The sequence below is a fragment of the Wyeomyia smithii genome, chromosome 3, assembly GCF_029784165.1.
Source record: "Wyeomyia smithii strain HCP4-BCI-WySm-NY-G18 chromosome 3, ASM2978416v1, whole genome shotgun sequence".
NCBI lineage: Eukaryota > Metazoa > Arthropoda > Insecta > Diptera > Culicidae > Wyeomyia > Wyeomyia smithii.
Window position 1 is genome coordinate 268399186 of NC_073696.1, and position 13273 is coordinate 268412458.

At 40.4% G+C, this 13273-nt stretch overlaps 1 protein-coding gene across 1 annotated transcript; it reads left to right on the forward strand.

Annotated features, from left to right (window-relative positions):
• Positions 1–595: 595 nt before the first annotated feature.
• LOC129729280 (uncharacterized) lies at positions 596–8944 on the forward strand. The gene is made up of 4 exons (XM_055687792.1): positions 596–1221; positions 1292–1644; positions 1897–4375; positions 8731–8944. Exons 1-4 carry the CDS (start codon positions 596–598, stop codon positions 8942–8944), a joined length of 3672 nt encoding a protein of 1223 aa, XP_055543767.1.
• The last annotated feature ends 4329 nt before the right edge of the window (positions 8945–13273 follow it).

Consider the following 13273-nt stretch of genomic DNA (forward strand, 5'->3'; position numbering starts at 1 on the left):
AAGTAATCGTTTTATTTGCTTAAGTTCCCATTAAGTAAGCTCACTGGCCCTTCTGCCAGCCGCGATCGCGGAGAAGTAAATCCTTCGTACCGGTAGAGCCGGATCGAAGGCCGTTCCCGCGGAAGGTGTCGTGAGTGTGATAAGTCCGAATAAACGTGCCTCTAAACGGCTTGAGTCATATAGACGTGTGCCAGTGCGATATCGTTGGACAAAAGATCCATGAAATTCCGATTGTGCCAGTGACAGTGATGTGTGAGTGAGCACCCAAGCCGTGTGAAACAATTGTGCCATAGTTACGGCATTTTTTCCCGCGTTACCCTGATAGCGTCGCTTGGGTACGCCGATTAAGCCAAGTGAAGGCTTATAGAAGATTTTTGATCTGAAGGTGCTTTGGCACGAACCTAACGGCTTGCCAACGAACTTGCTTGTGGTGCATTTGGCAATTCTCGTCCGCGTCGGGAAGGATTGATACGAATTCGTCCGCGTCGGGAAGGAGATTTACGTAACCGTCCGCGTCGGGAAGGATTTGATCGTTATCGTCCGCGTCGGGAAGGAAATCCCCGATTTCGTTTCGCGATTGTTTGATACAATAAAAATGCCCACAGACAGAAAAACCGAGAGAAGATTAGCTGAACTGATAGTGTCTAGAAAGGCACTATATGTGGTTCGTGATTTAGTAGAAAAATTTGTGGCACATTACAATGAAGAACGTGATGCTTGCCAAATATTCGTTCGCCTGGAATGGTTGGATAAAATGTATCAAGAATTTCACGAAATTCAGGCTGAAATCGAGAAAATTGACGGTGTCGATGTTTTAGAGACTCACCTTACCGAACGATCGGATCTAGAAACTCGTTATTGTGAAGCAAAGGGTTTTTTGCTATCGAGAAGAGCACCAGAACCAAACCAAACGGTGTTTAATTCGTCCTTTCTGCCCGCGCCACACACTCCCCCACATAATTTCCATTTGAGATTGCCAAAAATAGATCTCCCGAAATTCAATGGAGATTTTTCGAAGTGGCTATCGTTTCGCGATACTTTCAGCTCTATCGTGCACTCAAATGCTGATATACCGATAGTTGCTAAACTGCAGTACTTATTACAATCCCTTCAAGGTGAAGCGAGAAAACCATTTGAAAGCGTTGATGTTGAAGCGTTGATGTTGATGTTGGAGATGTTGAAGTTGAAGCTACGCGTCAGTGTGGGACGCTTTATTGAAACGTTATGACAATCGTCGGTTCCTGAAAAAGCAACTTTTTCGGACAATTTACGATCTCCGCCCAATTAAAAGAGAATCTGCTCAGGAATTGCACGAACTTATCGATGAACTCCAACGCCATGTGAAGGCGTTAGCCAAGTTGGAAGAGCCAATTCAGTACTGGGATACTCCACTGGTTAATATGTTATGTTACAAGCTCGACCCAGCAACGCTGCGCGCCTGGGAGGAACGAACCAGCCAAAATGAAGACGTAAGTTACGATGGCCTGATTGAGTTTCTGTACCAACGAGTGCGTATTCTGAAATCCGTTTCATCAGATCTGCTACAACGGTCCCAAGCCAATTCAGTAAGGTTGTCCGGTACTCAACCACCCCCCAAAAAGAGTTTTCTACACAGGACAGTTGCTAATGCTGTCGCCTCCCAAAGTAAGCCGTCGCCGCCATCGTGTCTTGCCTGTCCCCAGAGACACTATCTGTTTCAGTGTTAAGCTTTCGAGAAAATGTCAGTTGCGCAGCGTCGCGAGCTGATTTCCCAGCGTAGGTTATGCTGGAATTGTTTTCGTACCGGTCATCAAGCAAGGAATTGTGAATCCAAATTCTCGTGTCGTGTATGCCGTGACCGTCATCATACGTTACTGCATGATTCCTCTCCATCCAACAAAAACTCGTCAACTCCAGCATTTACAGTGTCCACATCCGAGCAGCAGCAAAATCCGCCTTTGTCGGCGCTTCCAGTAAAGCCAGGACCATCCAATGTTCAAGTTAGTTTACCGGTTCAGTCCCATCCCAGCACAGTTTTGTTGGAAACAGTCGCTCTCCACATAGTCGATGATTATGGAAACGTTTTTGAAGCTAGAGCGCTGTTAGATTCCGCTTCGATGTCGAACTTCATTTCAAAGAAGTTAGCAACCCTGCTTGGCAATCGTCAAACCAAAATCAACGTTTGTGTTGCAGGAATTGGTCAGTCAGTGAAAAGGTTGAAACGCACGGTCACCGCGACCGTCAAATCTAAAGCTTGTCCATTTTCCACGAAGCTTGAGTTTTTGGTCATCGATACTCCTACGAACGATTTACCCACTGTACCCGTGCAAATAAGTTCCTGGAATCTGCCAAATGTTACGCTAGCCGATCCGCAATTTTACACGTCCAGTCCAATAGATATTGTCATAGGTGGTGAAACATACTGGGAACTACACACAGGGAGAAAGATTTCCATGGGACCAAACCAGCCTCAAATCATCGAAACTCTTTTTGGTTGGACTGTTTCAGGGGCAACACTACAAGATTGCTCATCCGCAAACACAAGATGTTTCGTTTCCACTGCTGATAGTATGCTTGAAGATGCAGTTCAGCGTTTTTGGGAAATGGAGACAATCATCGAACAAAATATTCATTCTCTACCCGAGAGGGCATGTGAGGATCTTTATGATGCTACCACAGTCCGTGATTCCTCTGGTAGATACGTGGTTCGTCTTCCCAAGGTAGGAAAATCGGAAATTGCACTAGGGAATTCTAGAATTACTGCTGAACGACGATTGCGCAGTCTTGAACGACGGTTAGATCGCGACGCAAACGTAAAATCCGCTTATCATAAATTCATGCACGAGTATGAAACATTGGGACATATGAAACGGCTTAGTGATCCTGTTGATGATTCTATCGAGCACTGCTACCTCCCACACCACCCTGTATTTAAGTTTTCCAGTACGACGACAAAGACGAGGGTGGTATTCGACGCGTCATGCAAAACAGCGTCCGGATACTCGCTGAATGATAGTTTGCTAGTAGGCCCCGTTGTACAACAAGATTTACTCTCATTGATTATGCGTTTTCGCACCCACGCAGTTGCGTTGGTGGCCGATGTGGAAAAAATGTACCGACAGGTACTGGTACATTCTAACGATCAGCCCCTACAAAGAATATTATGGCGTTCAAACCCCAACGAACCTATCGCAACATATGAACTACAGACCGTTACATACGGTACAGCTTCTGCACCGTACCTTGCCACGAAGACACTTAAACAGTTATCCATTGACGAAAAACATCAGTTTCCTAATGCTGCTGAACCAGTAGCCGAAGATTTTTATGTCGACGATTTTCTGTCTGGTGCCGCGGATGCTCAAACTGCCCGTGTAATTCAACATGAAGTTTCCCAAATGCTTAAGACTGCCGGTTTCCCTCTGAAGAAATGGGCTTCGAACTCAGTGGAGGTGTTGGAAGGTATCCCACCTGATGACCGGGCCATTCAACCATTCTTCGACATTCAGGATGAGCAATCCATCAGTACCCTTGGATTGATATGGGAACCCAAAACTGATACGCTTCGATTTCAAGTGGAATTACCTTTGCCAGCGGCTGTTTTGACTAAACGAAACGTGATGTCCTACATCGCTCAAATTTTTGATCCGCTAGGTTTGGTAGGTCCAACTATCATGAAGGCTAAATTGTTCATGCAGCGTTTGTGGGCGCTAAGATCTGCCGATGGCCAACGCTTTGAATGGGATCAACCATTGCCACTGAAGCTCCAAGATGCGTGGAAAGAATACCATACCACAATAGATGTTCTGCGTCAGATCAAAATTCCTCGATTCGTGTCTTTGCCTCTCGCAACCAGCTTTGAATTACATTTCTTCGCTGATGCTTCCAAAAAGGCGTACGGAACGTGCTGTTACGTCCGCACTAAAACAGCAAACCATATTTCTGTTCAGCTTATGGCGTCAAAATGCAAGGTAACGCCGCTTTTAACCCATCACACGATCGCAAAGCTAGAGCTTTGTGCCGCCCGCTTATCCACCCAGCTTTATAAGAAAGTTATCGCGGCTATAAAAATCTCACCCACTGGAATCCATTTTTGGTCAGACTCCACCACGGTTTTACAATGGCTACGTTCACCGCCAGGCCGTTGTAAGACGTTTGTAGCCAACCGCGTGTCCTACATCCAGCAACACACCTCCATTGACAGCTGGAAACACATCGCCGGTATAGAAAACCCGGCAGATGATATCTCTCGAGGATTGAGTCCTACAGAAATCGTAAACTATGCCAGGTGGTGGTCCGGACCATCTTGGCTTTCCCTAACGTCAGAATGCTGGCCCACCGGAGCGCTACCGGCCGATGAATTACCGGAAACCAGAACCGAAGGCAGAAACGTTCCGTTAGTCGCTGTGTCTGCTACGCAATGCAGCTTCAGCGATTATTTGTTTGCACGGTACTCATTCCTCGTCGCATAAAAATACAACCGTCCCATGCAGTTAATACTGACGAATTAATCTCAGCCGATATGGTACTGTGCCGTATGGCGCAACGAGACAGTTTTTGGGAAGAACACAATAATCTCGTAAACGGACTTCAATTGGCCAAGCCCAACACCTTGAAATGGCTTAAACTCTACATGGACTCAGAAGGCATCATTCGAGTAGGCGGTCGCTTGACCAACCTCGATCTACCCGAATCATTCAAACACCCGATAGTTTTGAAAGCGAGTCACCCCTTGAGCGTCATCAAATATCTTAAAATAGCAATATAGTTCACTCTCGAATTTCCCATATATTCCCGTGAAGACAGACAGGGAACACCCCCTCTTGTGGTGAAAAAGGTAACTAAACTCATTGCACAGTGGTACAGCAAGGAAATTTAGGCGGACATAGGCTTTTCGTTGCGATTTTGGTTTGCGGTTTAAAGCCATAGTTTTTGTAAAAAGTTGTTTCTTGTACATAGTCCTCTATTCATGTGCGAATGAAAATTAGGGTGGTCCTAAAATCAACGCAATAAAACATTCTTTGGCAAACTTGTAGACCAACTAATTCTAAGTAACTTTGTAAAAAAACTTTTTTGTTGACATGAAATTTGGTTTCCAAAAACAGTCTTTTCGCTCTATTTTTTCAATTCAAATTTAAAAACAAAGTTTTCTTCGGTAACTTTAATCAAAAATACGCCAATTTTGACGAAAAAACATTGTCGATATATTATACAGATGAAAACTTTTCACTATTTCTATTTTAAAAATAGGCCCTTTTGATATATTGATGTCTCCGTTTAGGGCAAACATAAATAATATATTTTGGTATCATTTGATAGAACAAATATTGTATAAATATTGTGAAGAAATACCGAAAGTTGCTCAAAATTAGTTGATCTACAACTGTGCCGATGAATGTATACATTTATTTATGCAAATAAAAAGTTAGTTTTTTCATTTAGTCGATTTCAGGACCACCCTAATTTTCATTTGCACATAAAAAATAGACTAAATATAAGAAACAAGTTCTTAGAAAAAAATTTTACTCTAAAACCACAAAATCGCATCGAAAAACTCGTGTCCGCCTATATTGCCTTACTGTACCACTGTGCATTGTTGTTGAATTTCTGCGAGCGTGTGACATTCTCATACACGAAACTGAATTTACTCAATTTTAGATTTAGTTGACTCAATTTCATACTTTCACAGAAAAAAATATGTTGCAGATTTCATGCGTATATTGTTTGTATGTAAAACTAACGCCATTCCGGGAGTTAAATATTGATAATATAATAGATGTAGCTTATCGAGGCACGAAGAAGAAATATTCAAATAATCAGGCCACGACGTGTAAATGGTAAACTAATCCCAAGTTGCTATATACGTTGCTATTACGTTGCATGCATTGCAAGTTGCTATATACGGTTCCCTGTGTAACTTCACTAGCTCTGATCCATCACGGGAAGCAACTACGAAATGTGCGGCCGTCAAGCTCAAGCTCAATAATCAGGCCACGAAGTGTACAATTAAATGAATATTTCAATTACCTCGTGAAAAAGATAAAAGGAGAAACCGCACAATGGTTGTCAATAGTCGTATATGGTTGTTGTGCAACTTTCAGCTTAGATAACACTTGAATGTTCTATCAATTTAACAATTTAAGTATGGATACATATCATGTTGTAATTGGTTTAAAAGCTTTATTATATTAGATATAAAAGATATTCAACAAAACAAACATAATTAGTGATAACAACTGTTATGCAAAAACTATTATTTAATGTTTAGTTTTCTTCGTTTTGAAAGTATTTTTTGTTTTTTTTATCCCTCCGAATTTTTTGCTCTCGAGTTCTAACCTTCGTATTCATCACTTGCAGCTTTGCTTTAACCAGCATATTTATGTATTTACTAGCTGACCCGACAAACTTCGTCCCGCCTATTTTTGTGTTTAATTCAATAATTTTCAACATTCCAAATTCATTGATTTCTTGCGATTTGTTTATATCGTTTGAAATTATTGGTTTTATCGGAATGACAACATCCTCGACTTTTGCCTTTAGTACATCACCTCTATTCCGAAAACACTCATATTGGGTGGTATTCAGTTATTTTCGTTGTTTTCCAGAAACTGAAAGTGGTCATCTTCGAATTCAATATGGTGTCCAGGGTCAATGCTTGGCTTCTATACATTATTTCGATTACGGAAATATTCATATGCAGTAGTATTCGGCTGTTTCCCAGAAGTTGCCATCTTACAATTCAAAATGGTGTCTGAGGTCAATTTTTAGCTCCATGCATCATTCTGGTTAAAGAAACACTCATATTGAGTGATATTTGGTCCCTTTAGGCAATTTTTTTTGGAGACAATTTCTGGCCCCTGAGCGTCATTCTGGTTTAAGAAACACCAATAATAGGTGTTATTTAGTCATTTTCGGCTGTTCTACAGAAACCGGAAGTCACCATCTTAGAATTCAAAATGTTGTCTGTGGTCGATTCTAGCTCCTGTGTATCATTCTGGTATCGAAACATCTCATATTGGAAATCGACCGGTTGAAGAAATACCCATATTGGGTGTTATTTGGTTATTTTCGGCAGTTTCCCATTCACCGGAAGTCGTCATTTTACAATTCATAATGTTATCTGAAGTCGATTTGTAGCTTCAGTGCATCATAACAATCCCGGAAATACCCATAATGAGTGTTATTTGGTCTTTTGCCACTGTTGTTTAGGAACCGGAAGTCGCCATATTGAATTTCAAAATGGCGTTTGGAGACAATTTCTGGCCTCTGAGCATCATTCTGGTTAAAGAAACACCCATATTTGGTTGTTTTTGGGTCATTTTCGGCAGTTTTCCAGTCACCAAAAGTCGCCAATTTACTACTCAAAATGTTGTCTGAGGTCGATTTGTGGTTTCAGTGCATCATCACGATTTCGGAAATACCCATATTGGATGGTATTTGGTCATATCTCGCTGCTTCTCAGAAACCGGAAGTCGCCATCTTAGATTTCAAAATGGTATTCAGAGACAATTTCTGGCCTCTGAGCGTCATTCTAGTTAAAGAAACATCCATATAGGTGGTATTTGGTCATTTTTCTCTTTTTTTCCAATCACTGGAAGTCGCCATCTTACAATTCAAAATTTTGTCTGTTTTTTCAAAAACTGGAAGTCGCCATCTTGGATTTCAAGCTGGCATTTCGAGACGATTTCTGGCCTCTGAGCGTCATTCTGGTTAAAAAAACACCCATATTAGGGGGTATTTGGTCATTTTCGGCAGTTTCCCAGTCACCGGAAGTCGCCATTTTACAACTCAAAATATTGTCGGAGGTCGACAAACGTACAAACCGTGGAACACCACCCATGGATTGCCTTATGCATAGGCGAACTTTATTATTATAAAATATTCGGCCGAGTCCACTTCACAATAAAATGTGAATTTTTTTCAGTGTACCCATTAGGGTAATATTATTGTCAAAAGTTACTCTATTTCGCATGTCGTGTAGAACAAAATCAGAAGTGGCGCACCTAGCGGTCGAAAAGGTGACTAACGCTTCTGTCATTTTCAATTTGTCTTCATAATTTCACGTAAGTGAACTATATTGGTATTTAATATATTTGGCGTCATCATAGCCAACCACATTCACAAAATTCTTCTTCATGCTGGTCCTCAACTAATTCTGGCCACTCTTCGCCAGAAATATTGGATTCTAGGAGGAAGAAATCTTGTACGCCAAATTTACCACAAATGTCACACCTGCTTCCGCTACAAACCAGTGTTAATTAAATAAACAACAGCTGATTTGCCTGCTTCACGTGTCACCCCTAGTCGACCATTTTCCGTGTGTGGGATCGATTATTGTGGGCCTTTTTATGTGAAGTCAGCTGTTCGGAAGCGCGGACCAACGAAAGTTTATGTGGCAATTTTCATATGCTTTTCCACACGAGCTATTCATATAGAGCTTGTAAGTGATTTGTCCACCGCTGCCTTTCTGGCTGCCCTCAAACGCCTAGTTGCTCGTCGCGGAAAGATTTCCGAGCTTCATTCTGATAATGCCACTGCGTTTAAGGGGGCCGCTCACGCACTTAATAAAGTGTATCGAATGTTGAAATTAGAAGAAGACGACCGCAATGAAATTTTTAGTTGGTGTGCAAACAACGAAATAAGGTGGAAATTTATTCCGCCACGTGCGCCACACTTTGGAGGCCTATGGGAGGCCGCAGTGAAATCTGCCAAATTTCACCTTCTAAAGGAGTTGCGAAACACCACTATCAGATACGAGGACCTGCTAACCCTGCTGGCACAAGTGGAAATGTGCCTCAATTCCCGACCACTCACACCAATACCATCAGAATCAACGGATCTAGAAGCCTTGACACCGGGACACTTCCTGGTGGGCTCCAATCTACAAGCTGTCATCGAACCGTCTGTAACCAACGTACCAGAAAATCGGCTCAACCATTGGCAGCAAACTCAGCAACATTTTTAACGCATCTGGGCTCGCTGGTATCCCGAGTACCTTCAACAACTCCAGTCAAGGGCATCAAACAGTTGCAGTCCACCTGTTAAAATTGAACCCGGAAGAATTGTTGTGTTCGAGAGGATAATTTACCACCAACCCAGTGGCCGCTTGCGAAAATCACCGCAGTGCATCCTGGGAAGCATGGAATCGTCCGAGTCGTTACATTAAAAAAAATCCACTGCAGATAACGTCGTTCGACCTGTAACCAGAATCGCCTTACTGCCGATGCCGAATGAAGATGTTTCGTTAAACTCAACAAACCCTTAGATCAGTCTAATACTTGCTCGATGCACATTTGGATTTAAAACAGGTAATTAGCATTCCAATTATTTACTTCCACCCGTATGATCTACCTGGTCTTTTTTATTTGCCGGCTGAATGACGAGGATCGTCGCATCATCACGCAACTAGTATGTTGTTGAACTTCTTTTCACTGGAGCAATATCAGCGTGCATGTGCAGAATTACGAGACGCTACCGCACGCTACTATAACAACACGGCGAATCAACCGAAAGCACACCTACACCAGTGGAACGATATTCTCGCCCGGTCAAAGTTCGAAGGAAAAATAAGAAAGTGCTTACAAATTAGTAAAATAAAATAAACAAGGTTTAGAAGTTACTAGAAAGAGATAGGCCACCTAAAGAGGATAGTTGAAATATCCTAAATATTTCAAAGGGGCCGGAATGTATACGATCAAATCATGATTCAACTTTAAAATTATAAATTTATCTGAAATCAAGCATCATGCCCTAATCAACCAAGATCTAATTATAAGTTTACTTAAATTAATTTCGCTTAGCCTAATTTCAAAAATCTAAACTCACGCCAATTATTACACATACAAATTGTACTAAAAATATACACACAAGATAGCAGAAAATGAGAAATTAGAGAGGATATCACGATCACCAATAAGCCGATCTTGGCCATCAGAAATATATTTAAGCCAACATGCAAAGATTTTATCAGTGAAGTTTGATCACCCAAGGCGAGCGCAATAAATTTATATTGAAGTAATCGTTTTATTTGCTTAAGTTCCCATTAAGTAAGCTCACTGGCCCTTCTGCCAGCCGCGATCGCGGAGAAGTAAATCCTTCGTACCGGTAGAGTATTTCGAGCTTAATCAGGTACTTTTCTATTCGTACATTTCAGCGGTACACTTCTATTCGTACTGCAGTGGTACACTTTTGTTAGTACATTTCTATTCGTGTGCAATTAAGGAAAAACTGCAATGCTGCAGCTGATGGTGATTGGAAGTTTATCTCATAAATATGATTACCATAAATTTACTCAACAAGAATTGTAAACTTTCGCAACGGATATTTATTCAATTTTATCTTCGATATTCACTGAATAGTCGTGACCGTATAGTATCAAAAAGAGTAAAATCCCAAATAAACACATTTATAGAAGAGTAAGAGCCTGCGAATGCTTGTGAATTTTTAGTTTATTTTCTAAGATTCATTCAGAATCTCTTTTTACACTTCAAAATTGTTAGATGATATATTATTATTCTAAGCTTTACCATAATAAACGTAAATTAGCTGTCTTCGTAATACAGCGAATGTAGTTGTAGGCAAATGAAAAAAATTGTCAAGCAAAAAACAAAAATGGAATTGTTGATTGCTACGATTTTTTGCTGGAACTTGTTAATAATTTTATTTAAAATATCTTCTTATGTTTGCCAATTTATGAACCTTTGTTAGGCTTCCATAGAATTAAATAAGACAAAACCATTCATTATGATGATAACGTAAGTATTATTGGATTTGGTTTTTGAGAATATAAAGTTAATTCCGACTTTGACGAATTACGAAAAATTCTTGGTGCTTCTTCAACGAGCGCGATATGCTTGTGCCTTGTCAAATACATGTTGTTTGAACAAAAAAATACTACAGACATAAAATCGTCAGATATAAACGATATCCGAATTTTAATTTGCGCTTACAAAACTGAACAGTAATGAAACAAACACTATACAACACAAACAAGTTTCAGCAGTCAATGTGCATGCAGATTAAAATAACATTTCACTTTTACTTCCAGCGCAAAACGAGAAATTACTAAATCATCCATAATTGGTATGTTGTCCTTATAAGGACTGTTGTTGTTCAATTTCATATCGGATTTAATGTTGATTGCATCTGTGTGCTACTCCGACAGAGGAGCTTAAGTCATTTTTCTGATAACACAGTTGAAAGCTGTTTTTACACTGAAAATTTGACGACCCATATACTTTGAAAGCCAGCGTTCCAAAACGTTTGTGTGCTGTTAAAATACGGCAACTTTTCATCAGAGGAAGTGCCGGTTAATGTACCTACTACTGATGCTGCTCGCCATTGCACGAAGACAGCTTTTTCCACTAGAGGAAGTGTCGCTGCACCAGCTGGCCCATATATCGCTGCTGATACCACTACTGCTGCTGATGCTATCCACTACCACAGCTGCTGCTGTTAACTAAGGATTGTTGTAGTCGCTGTCTAGAACTAATATGAGCAGTTTCTACTGCAACAGGTGCTTATATTGGACAAATAGTACATTCCGAATTACTAGGTCTATAATTATGTCGACCGTGCTTGGGAAAGCAATCATATAACGGCCAGTCAGGTCAATCGAAATTTGCGTTTCAACGAGGATTGACCATTTTCAATAATATAGTTACTTGTCATATTAGGCTATACAAATGTTAAGGTTTGATTATTCGTTAACATAATTTTTATGCAGGTAATAAAAGCTGTTCGGGTGTTGTGATAATTACTGAAGGAAAAGATAATTCAGTACGTTCTGAGACATGGAGATGAAGTCAAATTTATAACTGTTATGAATTTGAAGATGTAAATTAATTCAAGAGTAAATATAACCTCAGGTATTTATTTCATCCTGAAAAGTACAATTTCCTGTTAAATTCAATATCGGATAAGATGCCTATCATTTCTTGATGCCGATTAACACTCAAAACTAGACGGCTCAACGTCAACTTCCAGAACGTTGGTGTGTTGTCGAAATGCGGAAACTTTTCATTGGCTGCATTTACTAGTCCTCGCTATCGTACAGAGACAGCATTTCACTAAAGCAGCGGTTCTCAACCTTTTTTTGTCCATGTACCCCCTAGCGATATTTTTCAAATCAATTGTAACCCCTAGCTCGGTTTGTTCTCGCAGCGTGGGAGAGAGTAATGGTAGATAATGTTGTTGAAGTCTAGTTCAGGTTTCAAATTAAACCATAGTTTGTTTAATTGCTACAGTCCTTTTTTAAGAGCAATATTGTAAAACAAATGAAATATAATGAAGAAAATTTGCTTTTTCCGACTTTGCTGATTTTATTTTCGTGTACCCCCTAGAGGCTTTCGCGTACCCCTGTGGGTACGCGTACCCCAGGTTGAGAACCGCTGCACTAAAGCTATTGTATTATTGAAAATAGTCAAGGCTTGTCAAAACGAAAAATTCGACCTCGGATTGGTCGTTATATGATTGCTTCCCAAGCACGGTCGACAGAATCATATACCTTGCAATCGAAAACATGCTTTTTCACCTATATAAGAGCCAGTTTCAGCCGAAGCCGCTCATAATAGTTCTAGACAGCGACAACAGCAGTCGTCCTCAAGCATGGAAATTTTCACTCACTAGCAATATTTCATGCAAATGTGTTCTTTGATTCATCAGGTATCGTTCAATTATTTCCACTCGCATACAAGTTTTCCATAGAAACGCTGCTGGTTGTTATTCGCTTCTAAGAGTTCCGAATACCATAGAAGGAGACTGAATGATTCAAACACGATAATAGTTATTGTATCCAAGTTCACTTGCATTCAACGGTATCGCGAGAAACTTTGAGATATTATCGCCAGTGATACAAAATTATGAATCCAAATGAACGTTAGATTGCGTTCAACTGTTTGCTTACCGAAGCAAGTCGGTATCATCAATGCCTACGGAAATGATAGCATGGTGCATTAGCATGTGATATTTGACATCACTAAGAACATCGGCGATATATCACGGTGAAAGCACGATGTGGAGTAGCCGAATTACGCCTGCAAGCAACCAACATTTGAAAGGATCGTTGCGATCGCTTTTTTTTTTTTTTTTTTCTTCACATAACATTTATTTGACACGGCACAAATACAATTTAATGTTTAACGGCGCCAATTATATCTGATGACTTAAAAACTAAAGCAAATTTTTTATCCTCGCTGCCGACTACGAGCTGAAATTAAGTCTAACTTAAAACTAGCATGGGATTTCCAATCAGTGTTTTGTTGTTCAATGGTCGTCTGATAATCGTCGAATGGCA